Source organism: Lates calcarifer, linkage group LG4 (assembly GCF_001640805.2).
Source record: "Lates calcarifer isolate ASB-BC8 linkage group LG4, TLL_Latcal_v3, whole genome shotgun sequence".
Taxonomy (NCBI): domain Eukaryota; kingdom Metazoa; phylum Chordata; class Actinopteri; family Centropomidae; genus Lates; species Lates calcarifer.
Genome location: NC_066836.1, coordinates 18,182,235 through 18,202,137, shown reverse-complemented (window position 1 = coordinate 18,202,137; position 19,903 = coordinate 18,182,235). Strand labels below are relative to the sequence as shown.

Here is a 19,903-nt window from a genome sequence, read left to right as displayed (position 1 = left end):
CATATTTTGACATGTTGTCACTAAGGTCCCAGAAGAGTTGCTGTCTTTCTGTCCAACTACACCTCTTAGCTCCTATTGGCTGCTGTCTGAAAGAGTGGGTGTGGTTCTTCGAAGTCTTGCCTCCCACTTGTCAGTCTTGTTGGACGGTAGGTACTGTAGGAAGGCATGTTCACAAGCCCCTCCCTGCTCCATGCACTCTTTTACACACAAGCAACCCCAGCTTCTGTTATGGCAGGAGCTGCACATTGGCATTTACCAAACAGCCGTGGCATGCCACTCTCCCTGACAGCACCTCCCTGCCCTCTCCAGAGACAGACAGACAGGCTGAACGGAGCTGAGAACAGACTGTAGTGGACTGTCTGGCAAACACACCCTCACATCAGCAAGACAAAGTGGAGGAAACTGCTGAGCACATGTCACAAGGTAAGCTCTGATTTAATATTTATCTCATCTCTCCAGCCAGCGGAGGGCTGTCAGGCTGGATAGTTAATCAAACCTGAGATGCTGAATGTTGACCTTGAAAGTCTTCGATCTGGGACTGGCTGATCTAAATTCAGGGTCAGAAAAGCTTTTGACTATAAAGTGCTTTAACAAATTGTGTGGAGTGGACCCCGGGGCCTTTGCTGAATACTAATCAGAATTTCAGGGGAATAACTTTGCCTTTTAAAGATTAAATGTTGAATTATATTTACATTTTATTACATCTATATTTACACGCTGTACAGAAATGCACTTTAACTGACTCAAACACACGTGAACACACACCCAGGCGGTACAGTTTCTATTTTAACCTTGCCATGTTAACATACCATAGCTTTCTTCCTTGCGTGAAGCCACTGGCAGCTGTTTCATCCTATGAGCTGTGGCTCCACATGCCACTCAGTGAGGCTTAGATGCCACAATGCAACTCTGACCCTGTTGTTATTGGAAAGGGACCAGGACATCTCCAGTGGTCCAAAATCCCAAGCTGAAATACAAACTGAAAAAAGGCTGTAGATCTTGGAGGATTTCTAGGAACTCTTTATAGAGACAGTGAGTGAAAATTGTGAGTTTGACAGAAAAAAGAAGAGACAGTAGAACAGGAGGGGAAAGGGAGCTTGAGTCCAAACAGTTGGCTTTGGTTTCTAAATCAACTCCGAACAGAAGACAGGGTTTAGAGTTATGCGCTGGAAAAACCACAGTCTGTACAGCCAAAAAGTGGAGGAGAGGAATTATTTTTCCGGGAACAGAACATAGACAGGGAAACATGTAGACATATATACTGTACAGGCAGATGGACAGGGAGAAAGAAGAAAAGAGGTATGGGCAAAGTGACATTCACACTGTATAATGATGTCAAAAAGTGGTTTTGTCCAAACACAGACTACAAGTCTGTGCCTGGTTGGGACGATGTGACAGAGAATCCAAACTGACAGCTCTGCAAATTCACCTAATGTGAACCCATGAAACCAAAAACATGTGAAACTGTATGAACTAATTCCATAAGTTGTTAAAAAAAAAAGAAAGAAAGAAAGAAAGAAAAGAAAAAAGACTGCAGCAGCTCTGTGAGGCTGTTTTGAGCTAAATGCTAACATCAGCATACTAATAGGCTCACAGTGACAAAGCTAACATCTGGATGTTTAGCAGGTATAATGTTTACCAAACTCATCATCTTAGTTCAGTTTGTTAGCACAATAACATGTGCTAAGTATCACAAAAGTACCACTGAGGCTGAAGGAAAAGTAATTAGTTTTGCAGATATTTGGTCACAACCCAAAGTGCATCTTTACATTTTTACCTGCTTATGGCACCAGATGAAAAGTCACCAGAGGGATTACAGCTTACCCTGAGAGGAACATGAACATCTATACTAAATTGCATTCCATCCAAAATCTGATAAGTCATCACAAGACAAGTTCCTCCCAGAACTCATCAAAACAACACATATCAACCTCATGGTGCGCTACAGAAAAAGTCAAGGGATCACCAAAGTCACCAGAACTCATCCTTTGGGGACCAAGAATGGCAATCCATCAAATAGTTGACTCAATACTTCAGTTTGGACCAAAGTGGTGGGCCAACTGGTACACCAACTGATATTGAGACACTGTTAGCATTGCTAAAAATAAGCACCACAACAAACTTTGCTGGTGACTAAACCAAATTTTAACAGCCACTATCTTAAATCTAAAATGATCCGTATGTCCTTATCTGAGGTTCAAGCATTTATCATTGCTTCATAGGGAGGTCGCCTCTTACTGTGTCATGAGTTCATATTTAATTTGTGGCTTTAGTAAAGAATGCAGTGGATAGAGATGTGGTGATTATGAGGTTTATGTTGATGCAGGGAGAGCCTAAAGGTCTGAGTGAGAAGGAACACATTAACCCAGAGAGCAGCTGTTGTGGGAACACAGAGATGAAAAGAACACAGAAAACAAAATGGCCACCAAATAAATAAATAAATAAATAAAATAACATTTCCTAGATGGATACAAAGAAACCTTGATTTAAAAAAAAAAAAAAATCAAGAAAAAAATATACTCACTATGATGCTTGACTTTGGCTTAAGTTCAATGTGTGCAGAGGCGGCAGCACTGTGGAGCTGTGCAGTACTGTTTGGCTGGGGCCTGTTTGGGGTAAGGCAAATATTTTACGTTTCATTTCTTGGGTTTCCTGTGAGGTGGGTCTGCTGCTCCAAGCATACACAATTAAAACCTGTGCCACGGAAATGTGGAGAGAGTTAGGCAATGACTCTTGGGAATTGCTTAACCGTAACTCTGCTATATTGTTTCCTCTGTGGTAACCTGGTCAGGAAGAAATGTATGAGTGTGTCTATATTTGTATTTAAGAAACACGAGGGCTACTGCAGTTTGGTTCTCACTCTGTTTGTCTGAGGGCAGGATATAGTCTAAAAGTTAACATCTCAAATGCTACAGATGCAGCATTTGAAATTTTGATGAGTTGTTACATATCATTTGACATTTTCACAAATCCAAGGACAGGTTAAAGTAATGGTTTGACATTTTGGCAAATACACTTATTCATTTTACAGCTAGATGAGAAGGTCTCAACACCACTCTTGTGGCATGAGGCAAATGGCAAGTTGTGTTTTACTGGAGCCACAGCTAGACTAGGTGTATCCCCACCTCCAGTGTACTCTAAGGTAAGCTTAGCATCTTCTGCTGTGGTTTCATATTTAATGGACAATGACAGGAGTGTGATAGATCGCCTCATTTAACTCTGAGGAAGCGAATAAGTGTATTTCATTTCCTTTAGCTAAAGCATTTAACAGAGTATTAACTAGTAACAGTACATCCAGTGTTGGGATGAAGCTTTTAAGTTTTTACCACAAAACACAAATGTAAAGGAATTTCTGGAAAGTGTTCTTCTGAAGTCTAGCTAGCAGCCTGCTCTCTGAATCTGATGACAGAGTGAGCAGTGAGACTGATTGAGATGTCTGCAGTAACAACAGGTGCTCTGCTGCACAGCACTGATTGACAGAGGCAATATGGAATACAGCCTCCGCTTATGGTCAACATTAGGTTATTTTCCTAATATCAATGCCTCACTAGCTCCCTGGAAATTTTTCATGTTACCCTCCTGGTTTGTCATTCCACCTGGAGGACATCCAGCTGAATTATCCTCCATTAGCTTGCAAAATGAAGACATGTCTGAGCCTCCGCTCTTGACATGTACTTTAGCTTTACACCCACATGTATAGGCTAAATTTAGACTTGTCAGATCGGGTGCTGAAAGATTCCTCTCAACATCATAAAACCCCACTGGTATAACAACAAACATACTGTATCATTTCAGTGTATTCAGTGTAACACATGTATTAGGTTTCTGCATGGATGACAGAACAGAACATACAGTGAGAGGGAACTTTACTATGATAGATCAGTTTTATCAGATTTAGGTAAAAAATATTAAGCTAAATAAAAAGTGTTAAAAAGTGTTAATTTAATTTTTCTTAAAGTAGGCTACCAGACGGGTGAGGTTTTCCATACTGTACAGACAGGGGTACTTGTTATACTCAGTGCTTTTTTGTCAACTGATGGAAACCTATCTGCAGCACAGAGAATTGAAAACTGTCAAATACCAGGTGCTGACAGTGAATGCTTGCTTAGGTTTGTATTAAATAATTAAATAATGTTTTGCCAGTTTTATGGCTGCTAGTCTTTGTGCAACATTTAACTTTTGAGAATATGGCTTTGTTTTGTTAAATGAAAAAGAAAATGGATTTGTAGGGAAAATACTTTATTTATTAAAGCTGCTATAATCACCTATAATGTGTATAATGAGAAAGTGGTAGTTCATGTTCAAGCATGTTTTCAGCTCAATGTTTTGGTTTTCTGGTTTGCACCTTGACTGTTTTGGTTCACTCTGACAGCTCTTTTTAGATTTTTCATCAGCCACAGCTGGCAGCTGTTTTCAGCAAAAAGCTCCAATATTGTACACTATCTGCCGAACACTGAACTGCAGAAAATCAAACTTACTTACTATCTTGTGAACACAGTGGAACATACCTCAACCAAAGAGACAGATATTTCCCTCAGGATTTAGTGAAGACAAAAACAGAGCTAAAAGCTGAGTGAGTATTGGACTTACAGTGAATTCATCAGGAGACAGAAATGCAACTGCAACTGAATGCTGATATCACTCTATGTCTGCTGAATATGTAATTTCAGCCACCATATCAACTTTGATTGTAACTGCTAGCCTCTAATGGCCAAAAAAAATCTGTTAATGCTGAAACATTTCTGTAAATGTTTGACAGAAATGCTCACTTGAATTTCAGATATTCTCTTGGAATTCTCTACATTTTCTTGTTATATTTGAACATCCTATATGACCATTCATCTGGAAACTACCAGACAGGGTGTGTATGCAGGTCCTGCATACATGCACAGCCACAACATGGATATTCAAGTTCAAATGTACATGTACATATCTCAGTGTTTACATCTTAGTTTGTGAAGATGTGTGCACTCCTGTCTGTAATTTGCAGATCTGTTGCTGTTTATTGCCGGCCATCACAGAGTGTGTGAATGATGGGAGACAAAATTCCCAGCAGGGCCATTTGGTGGTGTTTGTCTGTTTACTGCATAGCTGACATTGTTTGGGGCTGCGGCTCGGTGGCTGCGGTGCCTCAAGAGGACTGAGAGCTGCCACAGAGGCTGGTGGTCAGGAGAGGGGAGGGCATGGGAGGTGGGAGGGAAGAGGTGAGGATGGAATGGAGAGACAGTGAGAGAGAGAAGTAGGAGAAACAGTGACTACACAGAGTATGAAGCATTCTCTATGGTGCAGACTATTTAAAGAGAAAGGGGGAATGTTTGCAGATTCAAAGGGCAGTAGAGCCTTTCACTGAAAAAATCTACACAGTAAAAATACTTAAATGAAACACAAGACAGTAAAGAGGAGTTACAATCAGAGTAAAAGTAAACCAAATATCTGAAAGAAGACTTTAGACCCAAAAGGAGGCAAAGAGAGAGCAGGAAGGGAGGAAAGTAGTGAGTCAGAACAATGGTCGTCTGTATTTATGTCTGTAGGAGTGTATTTTGCCCCGCTGGCCATTGCTGCTGGGCTAAACAGTCTCAAGCTATTTTCAGCTCTAGTCCTGGATGGCAGGGCTGTAATCAAGTGAACATCAGGCCTGCCACTGTTGAATAATAGCTGCCTGATGCATGGAAGAAATGAAGCAATGAGAGTGTGAGAAAAACAAAACTCTTTGGGAGAAAAAGAGAATTAGAGAAGAGAACAGCAAGAGAGAGACAGCACTTGAGTGTAATTGGATGTTTGTGTTTTGTGTTTTGTTTTCTCCCTCTGAGCTACATGAGGGAGAATGAATAAGAGTAAAATTGTGAATGGAGAGCAAAAAAGCACTATTGCTGTTCCATCTGCTCATAAAATTAAAATTCAGTCCTCCTCCCCCCCCAAAAAAACCACAACTATACTGCAAGTGAATATTAAATTTGTCAGTTGTGCCACAGGAAATCATGACTGTGTTCATTATTTTATTAGATAACCACACGATAACCACTTCTGCCACTTGTAAAAATGTCCTAACATGTTTTTCATGTGTGGCTGGCTCAATTAATTCCTCTGTTTTGATTTTATTTTGTTTGATTTGTCAGATACTGAAGGTCCAACCAGATAATGTGACAACAAATTGTTTGGAGAACTGAACAGAGCAAAACGATGGAAGAACAAAACGGTAAAAAACAGTCCACAACATGACGAAATTCTACTAAATCAGACTTTTATTTGTGATACTAAATTTGTGTTTTAATCTTAACAGGAAATATCTCACCTCATAAAATGACAGAGAATGGAATTAAAGAAAAGCCCCCTTACTCAGTGGAAACCCCTTATGGCTTCCGACTTGATCTGGACTTCCTGAAATATGTGGATGACATAGAGAAAGGCAACACCATCAAAAGAGTCCCAATCCAGCGCCGGAGCAAGGGACTCCGAGCAAGCACTCTTCCCAGGCACCTCAACCCTTCTGGCGGTGGCTACCGCCCCAGCCCCTGGGGATCTACTGGAGCTCTAGGCCCAAGGTCCCGACTGTCAGATACCCATCACCATGGCTACACTTCGTGGGCGTACGATCATAGGTCATCCCTCTCTCCCACAGGCCTCAAATCCTTATCGGAGATGGAGGCCAGAATCAAGGAGTTTGATGAGCAACCTCTAGGTGAACACATCAGACCACATCTTCTTCGAGCCTCCAGTCTGCCTCTCACAGTATTACTAAGACAGGGCTCAGAGTCTACAGATGACCCTGGCAGTCTCCGGAGTTCTAGGGATCACCTTGGAGGAAGAATCACTTCCTGTGAAGATGTTTTCTACTCCTCGGATAGCCCTCGACCTCAGGACTGCTCGGGGCTGTTGAGGCGCCTGACCGAGGCCCTTGAACGTGTAGGGGAGCTGGAGATGGAGGTGAGGGTCATTCCAGAGCTCAGGGCTCAGATATGCATCCTCCAAGAGGAAAGAGAAAGACTCCGTCTGGGCCTGAATCCACATGTCCATTCCCCTGCGATGAATGGAACCATAGACCCTCACAACATGTCCCAATATGGGACTGTGGACATCAAAAGGCCTCGGCATGAAAGTCATATCATGTTTCCTAAAAATCACAGTGTCACAGATGACAATCCAACACACGAGTGGAGGACTAGTACAGATCTGGATGAGCTGCTGACGGTGACGTCCCTGCAGGCTAAGGTGGCTGTGCTGGAGCAGAAGCTCCATGAAACTGGCCTAGAGCTCAAGAGAGCTGTAGGTCTGCTGAGGGAGCAGCAGGAGGAGAGCAGGAGGAAAGACGAAAAGATGGAGCACCTTATCAGGAATCCTGGGGTGTGGGTCCGGGCAGAGAGGGTGGTGGTGGACCAAGATGGAGATGAGACGGTGGTGAGATCCATTGAACCGGTGTTTTCCTCAAGAGGCCCAGACACATTCAGCAGCACAAGAACTGTCACCATGAATGGACAACGAAGTCGACAACAAGACTCGGTAGTTGATTCCACATCTGCTGAAAGGAGTCCACTGGTGTCTGCTGGACCCGGAGAGGCTTCAGCTGAGGACACAGCAATGGTTGTCCACCACATAGAGAAGATCAAGAGGCTCTTGGACGAGCAGTGGGAATGCTTGTGTGCAGACAGGGAGTCAGGAGAGGAGGATAAACCTCTAAAGCACCCAGAACCTAAAGTCAACTCCCTGCAGCAGGAGATGATGGGACTTGTTGACATCCTCATCTCCTACTACACCCAGCATGGACACAGTGATGGAGAAAGGATTCCACGTACAGGTATTGTAGTCTACAGATTGTACATTATGTCAATATATTGATTAAATCAGTTTTGTGGGACTGTAATTAGTGCCAATAGAGGGAAGGACATAGTTGAATCCTGAAGACACTAAGGATTGTTGCCCTCTGTCATCATCTATTCCACAAGAGTCAATTAATAGTTACTTATATAACTGAAAATTACTGTACTTCACACAGGTTTTGCTCTCTTACAGACAACCAGTTAGAGTGAAGAACACTCTTGACTTGTTGTGGAGGCTTTATGTTGAGAGGCAGTGTTCTCACATTATATGAAGGGAGACTTGAATCCTAGTATTGTGGTTTGGACTTGGTTTGGGAAAGAAGAAGTCAGTTGGTTTGCTACAACATAGAACAACCACTACAGTCAGACCACCTGTCTTGACTTCACTCTTGTTCCTTGAAGGTGAAGTTATGTAGCGATTTACATCACATCTGACTGATAAAAACTTGTTGAGATGGAAATCTGTTAGTTGACAGATTGTATTTAATTGGAGCACATGGTTGGTTGAGTCTAGATGTTTTGAACTGCTTTTATTTAATGTTTTACAGGTTTTTGCATTTAAACTGTTTTTAACATGCAAAGCTGAAATAGCAGATGTGAATTTCTGAGACAAGTGTGTATTCAACACACCTCTCTCCAAAAATAAGTGATTCAAATATCCAGAGGGCATTTGCAAACAGAACTTAAATTGCAAAAACTGCAAACATTATGCATAATGGAATGGTTATTATACACATTTTATATTGAATATTAGGTCCAACTTTTAAAAAACCTTATTATATTTTTAGATTTTATTAATTAGGAGTGTGATTATAGCTCATACAGCAGTTCACTTAAGACTTAGGGGATGTGGAACAGAATTGCTATTGCTTTTAAGAGCAGAGAAGGAGAAGGAGCCCAATAGGATTGAATAGGTTTACCCAACTTTCAGCATGAGATGAGCCAGTGGAACTCCCTATTGTGCAAAGCCTGTGTAAAACAGAGCTCAAGTTAGACTGACTTAGAGTGACACAAAAGATCCACAGATTCAATGCTAACAGCTGTAGCAGCTTAACAGCTATATCAACATAGTATTAAGAGCAAGTTGATGTGTGGCCTTTGGCTGTTGAAAAAACACATGCTCATTTGAATTTCAATAGAGAAACAATATATGTCTTAAAAAGGTTGCAAAATGTGTTTAAAGTCATATCTTCATATTTGTCTCATAGCTGAGAGGTCCTGTCAAAATAGAGGGAAGTTTTTTTTTCGCTGCGATTTGAAAGTCAGCACTGAAAATTCACTAATTCAATTGCCATTTAGGGTAAAGGACTCACAATGTACTGATTAGATGTAGAGTAATGGTAGTTGGTGTTGGTTTTTGAGTTTTTGTTGTTTGTATTTGTACTAGTAGACAAATGGCTGCCTTGCAGCTTTTGTGAAGAAACTGTTGTGTCCATAAGAAGCATAATAATCCATAAACCATGTCAGAATGTTGTTGTTCAGCTGTGTGTAGATATTTCATCATACCCTCCGTGTCTGTCCTCCCTGCAGCTTCTAAATCCATCATGAAGACAGATGGATGTGCCCGGATGTCAAAAAACCAACATTCTGGGGGTGTTAATGAAGGGTTAGTAAATAACTCTCACTGACTTTAGCAACCTTAAAAGCAATGATTATTGGTTACACTACTAAACTTGAGGGGTTTTTTTAAGCTACTGTTGCACGGTTCTGACGGAGAAAAACATCATAATTTAAATCCGAAAGATGAATACCACTCCCTCTAAAAGCGTAGACTCCCATGGCTCAGGATCAGTGAACATTTGCCATTTTCTAAAGCCTCAAATGAGAATGTCATTCTTCTTAGTTAGAATAGTCTGACAGGACAGAAAAGAGCATTTTCTTGCTCAGTGTTGGTTTGGTTTTATTGTAATAATTGGATGAATTATCTCTCTCTTTAAAAATCAAGAAACACAGACATCAGACTTAAAGTGCTTTGACTTTGTTATTTAATGTTCAGCCTTAAAACTTTAAAAGGACCAGACTCAAAGTATTGATTTACTTACACTAAACATGAATAATGCATTAGAAATCTCTTGTTCCTAAATGAGCCAAATGAGACATTGAGGGGGGAAATGGTCGATTGGCTTTAATGTTGATCCCTGATGCTGTAAATTTCAATGGTGTGAAGGAGTTAATGATTTTTGTTATATGGTTTTTAATGGATTTAAACAACATTTTCATTCTGAAATCTCAGTATTTGAGAGATCCAAGAATTCAGTGCTGACAGTGATGTGATATATTTATTTTCCTGCCTCATTTTCTTTTCTTTAATTTTTATAAAGATGTAAAACAATCGCAGGTGGAAATCTACTTGCACAGGACGCTGTGAACCGGAGTGTTCATGGTGACTGGGAGCAGAAGGAGGGCAGCGTCAGCCCTACAGGGATGGCTGCTGCCCAGGTGGATGCAGACTCAGAGAAGAGACGGATGGAGGGAGAGAGGAAAACGAGCCCAGACAGACAGATGATATCGGGAGGAACAGGATCAGGGCGGACAGATGGAGGCATAGCATCTGTGGAGGCTGAGGCTCCAGAGAAAATGGCCAAGACAAAACCAAAACCCCCAGGAGAACAGATGGAGAGGTACTCTGGCTCGGAAGCAACCACCGGGGGCAGGTAAGAAGACCAGAACAAATGCCTTATCAGTGTTGGTTTGAGAACGTAATTGTGATGTTTACTCCTTGGGGAACAGCTCCTATAATAAATGTTTATTTAAACTCAGAGGTATAGTTCCTAATTGCTTAATGTCTCTTTCTGTGGTATGCCATTTCTTTTAGGGAGACTATGAGTGCAGATTTTATGGCTGCCTGTCAGTTCCTCAGTGACCACATGGACAACATGGGCAACCCAAATGATGATATGGTATGTAATTTGGATCCTCTCACAGAAACTTTAAATTGAACCTAAAGAAACACATGAATCACTAAAGAAGCTGCTCATAGCAATGACATGCAGGTATCATGAAAGGAAACAACTTCTCAACTCACTAAATTTTGATCTTAATGCTGCAGCAATAGATGAAATTTCTATTTTCAATATGAAAAGTGTGACCCATAGAGAATAATCACTCAGCTCTGCAGCTCCTCTCGCCTCAAGGCATGTCAGCCTCTTTCAGCTCATTGTTTTGGTTTTATGGCCCACAACCTCACTGTTTTGATTCTCTGTTACTGCTCTAATCAACCTTATTTCCAGTTGTATTCAGTGAAAAAGTTCTCATAAAGTATATGGAACCTGTTCAGCAGCAGACTCCAGACAAGGTTAACAAGGTTAGGAGAGCAAGATAATAGGGGTGGAGAAGAATGAGTGAATTTACAAACACTTACACTGGACAGGTGAAAAATGATTACTGCTCTACAGTGTGTCTATTCAAATTAAAAATGACTACAACCAAGAAAGCTTCATCTAAAGTTAGTATGCTCTCTACGTTCCCATGTATTTTTCAGAGGAAGGCCCTGGTCGTGTTGTTTCAGCACTGGTTCACTGCGGCAGCAGAAGAGGCTTCGGTGGCCAGCAGGGTGGCTACATACCTGAAGGAGGTGAGGAAGGCCACACCATCACTGCTGGCCTTCCTCGTCAACCTGGCCGACGACAACGGCAACACAGTTCTGCATTACAGTGTGTCCCACTGCAACTACAGCATCGTCAGCCTGCTACTGGACACAGGTAATGGTGCTGTATGACCAGAGTTATTGGACATTAGAATAGGTGGCTTGTTAATGTTGACATTTTCTCTGTACCACAGGTGTGAGTGACGTGAACCTTCAGAACAACGCTGGTTTCACGGCCGTGATGCTGGCCTCCCTCACGGCCCCCGACGGCCCTGGTGGCATGGAAGTGGTGCGCAAGATAATGGAGTTGGGCAACATTAACATTCGCTCCAACCAGGTAACATGTCTCAGAGGACAGAGAATGACTAATTCTCATAAGACTGCGAGCTCGACTCCCAGCTCCCTGTGCAGGTTGTTTTCCAGTTTTCAAAGTAGTCAATGGAATATTGCAACTAATCCAACAATCCTGATTTTAACAAAACACTTGTGTAAGGAGGAGTGCAATTTAAAATATATGGGATTTTAACAGGCTTGGAGAATCTAATAAAAGACACTAAAAAGTTGTATTATGGGAGATGTAGGATGCAGTGTTTTTGAAGCTTCTCTCTTCCCTCTATAGGGTCCTTTATCAAAACACTGAACCACACTGTGAGCAGACAAATGCAGTGGTTTTGAACAGATCTCTAAGTCTTCATTCGCTGTGTCTCACCACACAGACAGGCCAGACAGCTCTGCACTTGGCAGTGAGACACGGTCGAGTTGTGATGGTTCGCCTGCTGCTGAGTTGTGGAGCAGACACCAACATCCAGGACAGCCAGGGAACCACGGCCCTGATGTTTGCATCTGAGAGGGGCCACACACACATCGCGAGGCTGCTGCTGGAGAGGAGCCAGTGTGACCTCACCCTCACTGACAAGGTGATACTGCAGAAAACAAGTCCCATGGACTCTAACTCATTACTTTTTATTGTTAACAATATTCATTTTCATGGTCATTATACTAAAACAATCAGAATTAATAGGACAGTGTTTTTTTTATTCTACAGGCAACAGCCCTAGTAAATTAAATTTCAGAGTTCAAATGATGACTCCAGCTCCATTTCCCTTATGAAATCCTGTTATGTTTGTTAACAAAATGGCATATCTACTTTTCTACACACATAACTGATCACAAAAGGAGCTTAGATGTATGAAAGCTTGAATGTTTTGACTCACACTGTGCGGACGTGGGTGGACTGACAGTCTAGATGCAGAAAAATAGAGCTTCCCCAGGATTAATCAGGGCTACAGTAAAACAAATCTCCCTGGGCTGAGATGAGCTAATCCGCCAACAGTACCTTATCTGCCAGTCTGGAGCGAGTGGAGGCAGGGAAGAGAGCATGCATATGTATCCTCTGCTTTAGATACAGTCTGCCTTTAAAGTAGAGTTTAAAGAAAGAAGACCATCAACCACAGGCGCTCTATCTCGACTTTAAAACGCGTTTCACCTTGACACAAACCCAGATGAGTTAGACTAATTAAAACTCTGATGAAATTAATTCTTAGCCCATTTATCTTATGAACTGAAAATGCAACCATGCTCATAGGTTAGTTTTTTAATCTGTCCTGTGGGAGCCTCAATTCTACACTTAAAACTGTTCACACTGGCAGTCATGCTGCCATGCCAGCAGCTCTGTGAGGCAGTTCTCGAGCTAAACACTAATGTCATGACAATATTAAGATGCTGATGTTTAGCAGATTTAATGTTTACTGTTTTCACCACTTTAGTTGAGCATGTTAGCATTTACATGATGACATTTCTCCAAAAACAACAAATGTCAACCTCATGGCGTCAGAGGGAAAGTCCTCTAGCAACTGTGAATGTCTTTGCCAAATGTCAAGGAAATTCTTTCAGTGATCGTTAAGGTATTTCAGTCTGGACTAACCAACAGACACTGCCTTCTCCAGAGCCACCATGTCTTATGTGTCGAACTTAACATGGGTTCAGAATTTAAGATTTTCTCACTTTCTGTCCTCCAGCGTGGTCAAACTGCACTCTCTATCGCCATGCAAGGTTCCCACACTGATACAGCCGCCCTCCTGCAGGCCCACGCTAAAGCTCGAGCTCTGTAGTCCTGGAAAAACCGGAAGAGAATCTGCAGATGCATGATCCTCTCACGTGTGCTCTTTTCTGTCTGGGGGATTTAGAGAAGTGGTTTACGGTTGGCGCTGTGTGCTTGGATTGAGCTGTTTCTGACATGATATTGTTTCTGAATTGTGGACTTTTGCATGAGCCTTAGCTTGAGTTTTGGATGGGATGACATCATTTATAACAAGACTCATCGGTGTGTCAGGTAAAGCTTTAGATGAGTGTTTGTCATGACTGTTGAAATGTTCAGTCTTTACTGTTGATGTTCATAGTTAGGTCTGATCTTTGCACATCCAAATAGCAGCTTCACTCTGCAAACTATGCAATAAAAAATATATTTATTATATGTTTATTGTATTGGTCACATGACTATGTTGACAGTAAAAGGTGTGTGCTTATGATAAAATGTTCCCTATCAGAGGTGCTTCTTTGTTTATAGAGGAAAGGTAGAGATTACTTTTTGCATTCTTGCAGCAGCTCAGCACTTATTGAATAAAATGTGTGTAAAATATGTCAAGAAATGCAAAATTCTTGTACAATGCTGCATGCCGAGTACACGAAAGAAAGACTAATCTAAACCAGCCTGTTGATTTCACTCACTATATTTCTATAATTGTTTGTTTTTAATAAAATAACAGAAACTGGTGTTATTGTGTTGTTTCAGACAAACAAACATACCCTTCAATATGGTGGTTGAGCTGACAGACTGAAAATCTATCAGCCTTGTTGCTGTAGTAACAAACCTGACCAGCAGGTGGCATAGCTCCTCTATTCCGGTGTCACCACTGCCAGCCAAATGAAATACAATAACAGGCATATAGAAAGCAACAATATACATAAATCTGGAATTCTAAAATGAGCATATCCAAGGGATTAGATCTAATCCCTTTCAAGTGTGACAGACAATTATAAACATGACACCCAGCGAATTGCACTAATTCCACTGTGAGAGAGGACACAATGAGATTCACCTGCAATCCAGCTGTATGGCAGCTGGAATGGCCCAGTCAGGCGTGAAAGCAGATGTGTTTGAGTGGCCCTTTGTTCCTCCAGCCTACTGGGAAACAGCGAGGGGCAGAGCTTTAGTTTTTCCTGCAAAGACTTGAGATTATGTTGGTGAGATAAGACAAAAAGGATTGAGTGTAGAGATTGGGAGGAGGCTGGATTTCTGTCTGACAGAGCAAAGCCACCTCATTTCCCCTGAGGATTTTTTCCAGCTTGGCTGACTGACTGCCATGCTGCTGTAATGACCCTGAGCAAACATATATCCCCAGAAAGAGAGAGAGAGATGGATAGATGGAGATGGAATCAGCTCCTTTCAGTCAAGTGTTGCAGATAAAATATTAGGACATTAATGCTATAAAAAAGTGACCTAAGTAGATGGTCACTTTATAGATGAACTGTGTCTATTCATGTGTGTATACACGTGACCACTCCATAGACATTCAGGTATAAATACACCATCCCCCACACTAACAGGCCTTCACGCCACAGTGAATCAAGGTGTACATCTTATGCTTATGTGAACCACTGAATATCTGTGACACTTCTTTTGTCTGCTGCAGGCACCACTGGACTAATAAAAATACTTATTACTTAATATATCCTAATGGGGTGTGGTACAACAAGGAGGCTGAGTCTGAAAGGCATTTGCCCTGCTCCAGTTTAATAATGATAATGGACTGGATTTATCTGCTGCTGTTTTTCTGTCCACTAACGGATCACTTTGTCAGTGGTTGAATGTAAAACACCTCTCTGTCAGCATGGGCTCATAACAGAAGAGCAGCTTCTGATCTGGTTTAAAGCTTCACTTTGTAGCTTTTGAATGAAGAAATAACGCATTCTCCCTCAAATGTTTAAAAGCTCAAATAAAAATGTAATTCATAAGCGTTAACACTCAAGTCAACACATGCTAGGATTTTGCAGCTGTAGCCTTACATGGTCTGGTATGACCAGCAGCCCAAGGTAGCCCAAAGCTTCTAAACACAGATCAAACCTAAGACAAATAATGTCATTGTTCAGTCAGTTTGCTGGATTTACTTGTGCTACATGTTAGCACCTCAAAGAGAAGTAAAATAAGAAGCGAGCTCGCCATAACTTCACCATCAAGAGACAAATTGTTTCCTGCTGTGGTTCCACTAGCTTGCAACTTTTGTCTGCTGTTTGATGCTTGGCAAGGTGCACACATTTGCTTTATCAGACCTCTTTTTGTTGACAACAACAAACTGTAAATTTCTGGATATTACACACATCATTTGACCCATAGTTCATATAAAAATGTCAACTAGTGCAACTATAAGCAACTCATTTAAGAGAATCTTGAAAAATGGCAGCAAAAGTTACACACTGTAGGTTCATTTTAAAATCTTCAGTGCTACAGAAGTATTCTCTGAGCAATAGGTTTGTGATAGATGTAGTATTTGGTGAGTTGTAGAACGAAATGAAACAGCAGACACTGAGGAACGTTTCGGTCAGATTTTATATATCAATATATAGAGATATTCAAAAGTAATCCATTACAGAAAATCAAAAAGTGGAACCAGTTTGGTCTTATTACAGTATATCTTTGCATGTACAATAGCTGGCTGATCCCTGTCCTTTTAATGAAAAAGAGGAAAATGAAAAAAGTAAACAAAGGCACAAATAAACAAAATCAATCATCTCATTAACACCTAGGTGGGGAAGCATTGCAAAGATGTGGGAGTTTCTTTTTGAGAGGGGGACACCATGTATTACGTGGGCTAACAAAGAAAGAAGAGTTGCACACAAAAAAGATGCTAAATGATGCACAGCAAGAAACAACACAAACCACTTTGGTGGATAATTCAAATTTCTTACAATCAGGGAATGCAGTGCTCTCCTTTATACAAATAAATTAATATACCTGTCAACACTTTTATCTAAAATCTTATGTACATCTTTTCTTTTACATAATTGTATAATACATTATCAAAAACCTTATGAAAACATATTTACAAATCAATGAATCAAAAAGCACCCTCAGAGCTTCTCCAGTGTCATACACTCTCACACACATACAATGCACACACGCACTTACACACCTGTGTATCCACACACCTTCATACACTGTTTTCTTCCATGCAATACACAATACAGAAGGCATTCTAAGAGGGTTGTGCAACAAAGAGCATACAAAACAGTTTCAAATATGGCTGTGGGATGAACATTAGCACTCTCATGCATAATAATGAACACACACACACACCAGCGCACACACTCTTCTAGACTTTTAAGGTCTATGTAACAGCATTAATGACGGGACTAAACCAGCATGAAACATGTTCACTGACAGGACAAGTTGGCCTCAACCTCATTACATCAGAGTCTGTTTTTTGTTTTCTGTGGTTACATCACATAGCAGGTCGCTCTCATCATGCAGCCACCAGCTGGGCCCACCCACACGGCACTATCCAAAACTGTCTGCTCAGATATTGGCCATTGGAGGAGAGCAGGCATGGAATCTAGCTCGCTTTTGTGAATGTGTGTGTATCTTGCTGGGAACAATGAATGGCTGCATTGTCAGTTGGTGAGCAATTATGCATGCTGTTTGTGTTTTAAGAGGGCAAGCATGCATTTGTCTGCGTCCTCTGGAGAACAACATGAGTTAGCTAACACTGCACCCCGTGTGTGTTCATGTCCACATCTGTCACAGTCAAAAGCAGGTGATCAAATAAAATTCTTAACACGCGAGGATTTTTGTCAAACATGTAACACTGTGGCCTGACTAAAAGCTGCAATCTATTGCTTCTCCCAAACCATTTAACATCTAAAAAAGTCACAGTAAAAGAGACAGAACTCTTGCGTAAAATCCACTTCTCACACTTCTAAACTCACAACCTCTCTGCTCACATAGAAAATGACAGTACTGTATGTGTCCATTTTCTCCTTTCCAGTCTGCAAACTTGCTGTACTCTCCAAAACTCTGGGGTGTTGGAGGTCAGATAAAAACATAACCCCCCAAATCAACTGTGTTCAACTGCACTCTTAACAACTCAACACTACAGCCTCTGAACCAGAGAGAAAGCACAAAATGCGGGTGGTAAACTTTCTTTAAAATCAGTCAGAGAATGAAAAAATCTCACAAAAACAAACGGATCCAGGAAAACGTTAAATACACAAGAGAGCTCCATCAATGGCTAATTTATGATTGATTCTAACATGAATCTGTACAGATTGTCCCATCAACGCAGGCGCTGCCCCACTTTCAGAGCTCCTTCTCCTCCCTAAACAGTGTTTGTGAATAACACAAAGCCCAAAATAATACATCAAGGACGAAACATAACCTCTCACTAGCCCTGTCACAAAATGTAGGACACACAGCACACACCTCACTCAGCTATCAATGTAAAAGACAAGTCAAAACTGGAACTAGTCTGACTCCATATTCCAGATTAGCACACATTAATAATTCTGTAATCAATTCTCAGCAATTACTGGAGAAAAAATAGATCCAGTTCCAGCACAGGAAAGGTATGAAATTACTTCTATTAAGGATCATGTTCGTCTCATTTAATACAGGTGTTTTTCAAATGGAAATTGGCATAGTACATGGCTGTGAATGGTTGCATGTAACATTTGATGATATGTTGTTTGTCCCTTCAACAAACTCAGTCCAAGTCACCCCTGACCTCACTATGTGTGCGTGTGCCTGAGCGGCCATCTTCTCCAGAAGTCGCCCCTGTGGGTCACTTCGCAGTGGAGAGCATGGGCTGCTCCGTGTACCAGTGAGTCCCCGGGTCGGGCATGCTGCCCCCGAGCGGCAGGGCGATGAACTGCGGGCAAGTTCCACCTCCTGCTCCCACAACTCCCATGCTGACGCCCTGCGGGTACGGGTGATGGTGCGCGTGGTGCCCCATGCCGTCAGTCCGCCCGATGTGGATCTCGTCCTCCTCGCCCTCGCCGGTGGTCTTGCGGTAGACGGGGTTGTCGAAGTTCATGCTTTTGGTGGAGTTGCGCCGCCAGTTACGCCACACCAGGTAGACTCCGGCACAGACCAGGCCAAACACCACTGTGGCAACGATAGGAACTGCATGCGTTTAACACACAGCGGCAGGGAAATGGGAAGGGGGGAGCGTTAACGAGGCATAACGAGTCCATGGCATGAAATGACAGGCACAGAGAGGAGGAACAGGCATGCAGGGGACAGAGAGGGCAGGGGGCAGTGATACAGATGTTGTCTGTGTATGTGGCTCAGCCAAACATTGGGTCAAAGTTGGATCAAGCACCAACCAACAGAATTTTAACACAGTCTCTAAATTAGCTGTGCAGAGCACCATTAGTGGTGTGGCTTTGGAGTAAATGAGTTTTAAACTATCCTTGGGGAGAAATAATTTAAACTGTCACATTACATCACAATCTCTTGGCAACTCATCCTCAGCAAATCTGTCCTTGAATCAGCAATGTAATTTAATTATGCTTTTTAAAATTACACCAATAAAATACTAATAAAGCATTCATGCTTTATCTGTGTTATTTTCTCTCCTGTACTGTCTGTTGACCTTATGAAGTATAAAATGAGAGCAGCCCATCTGATCTAATTAGGTGATTCATTTTGTCCAGATTCATTTACGTCAGTATTATATATTGATGTTGCATTGGTTTTGCTTGTTCAAACTGTAGATGTGCAGACTAATATTGTTCATGTAGTGGTGTAAATTCAGGACCAGCTTTACTCAGGAGAAAATATTCCCAGGGGAAAAGATTACTTTAATTAAAATGTACTCTTCTTCTTTAAAAGGGGGTTTATCTTTTCTCTTTTTTCCAAAACCAAAAACACAAGAGCAAAAGTGTAAAGAATGGATTAATATGTGTTTTTCTGCTCTAATTTATTCTGCAGTTGATAATGATGTTCAGCTAACTGGCCTCCATAACTAAACATTATTTTGAATTTTTAAAAATCTTTTTATTTCCAGGTTACATTAAACCAACACCTGCTTACAACAATCACATACAATATATACAGTATTTCCCAAATATATATATAATATATTATATAATTAAGACCCATTGTACAAAATTCTCATTTTAAAACAAGCTACCGGGAACGCATTGGAAAATTACAGTGTGAAATGGGGCTTAATGAGGTTAGCTTATTTAGCAAGCTAACTTTGACTAATAAAATCTGCCAGCGACAATGGTCATTTTATCTGGCAAGATCAATGGACGCTGGCTAGAAATGAGAAGCTGATTTTGATTACTTCTGTCTAAACAAGGACCCAAAAATTGTTTCATGAGTAAATCTTTTACCGTCATCGGTGTAAACTAACCTACATATGTGCTGTGAACAAAAAGACTGACGAGTGTAGCAGCAGTACCATACTGTTAGAGGTAAGTAAGATAATGTTTTAAATGTTTT

At 41.3% G+C, this 19,903-nt stretch overlaps 2 protein-coding genes across 5 annotated transcripts in view; one reads left to right on the top strand and one right to left on the bottom strand.

Moving 5' to 3' along the window:
- The first annotated feature begins 169 nt into the window (after positions 1-169).
- LOC108883820 (KN motif and ankyrin repeat domain-containing protein 4) lies at positions 170-14,172 on the top strand. 2 transcript variants are annotated; one of them, XM_018677324.2, is made up of 10 exons: positions 172-423; positions 6,117-6,196; positions 6,281-7,792; positions 9,345-9,420; positions 10,136-10,468; positions 10,630-10,714; positions 11,296-11,515; positions 11,595-11,737; positions 12,117-12,317; positions 13,419-14,172. In XM_018677324.2, exons 2-10 carry the CDS (start codon positions 6,181-6,183, stop codon positions 13,509-13,511), a joined length of 2,679 nt encoding a protein of 892 aa, XP_018532840.1. In that variant the 5' UTR covers positions 172-423; positions 6,117-6,180; the 3' UTR covers positions 13,512-14,172. The 2 variants fall into 2 exon arrangements, with proteins under 2 accessions (XP_050926084.1, XP_018532840.1); XM_051070127.1 differs by lacking the exon at positions 13,419-14,172 and having other exon boundaries at positions 170-423; positions 12,020-12,149.
- Positions 14,173-15,988: 1,816 nt separating this feature from the next.
- Positions 15,989-19,903, bottom strand: part of LOC108883819 (low-density lipoprotein receptor-related protein 8) — a 75,230-nt gene continuing 71,315 nt past the window's right edge. For 2 of the 3 annotated variants that reach the window (XM_018677321.2, XM_018677322.2), the window contains exon 18: positions 15,989-18,574. In XM_018677321.2, the coding sequence (XP_018532837.1) occupies positions 18,234-18,574 (341 nt within the window). In that variant the 3' untranslated portion in view covers positions 15,989-18,233. The remainder of the gene's footprint in view (positions 18,575-19,903) is intronic. The other variant, XM_018677323.2, reaches the window with a different exon arrangement.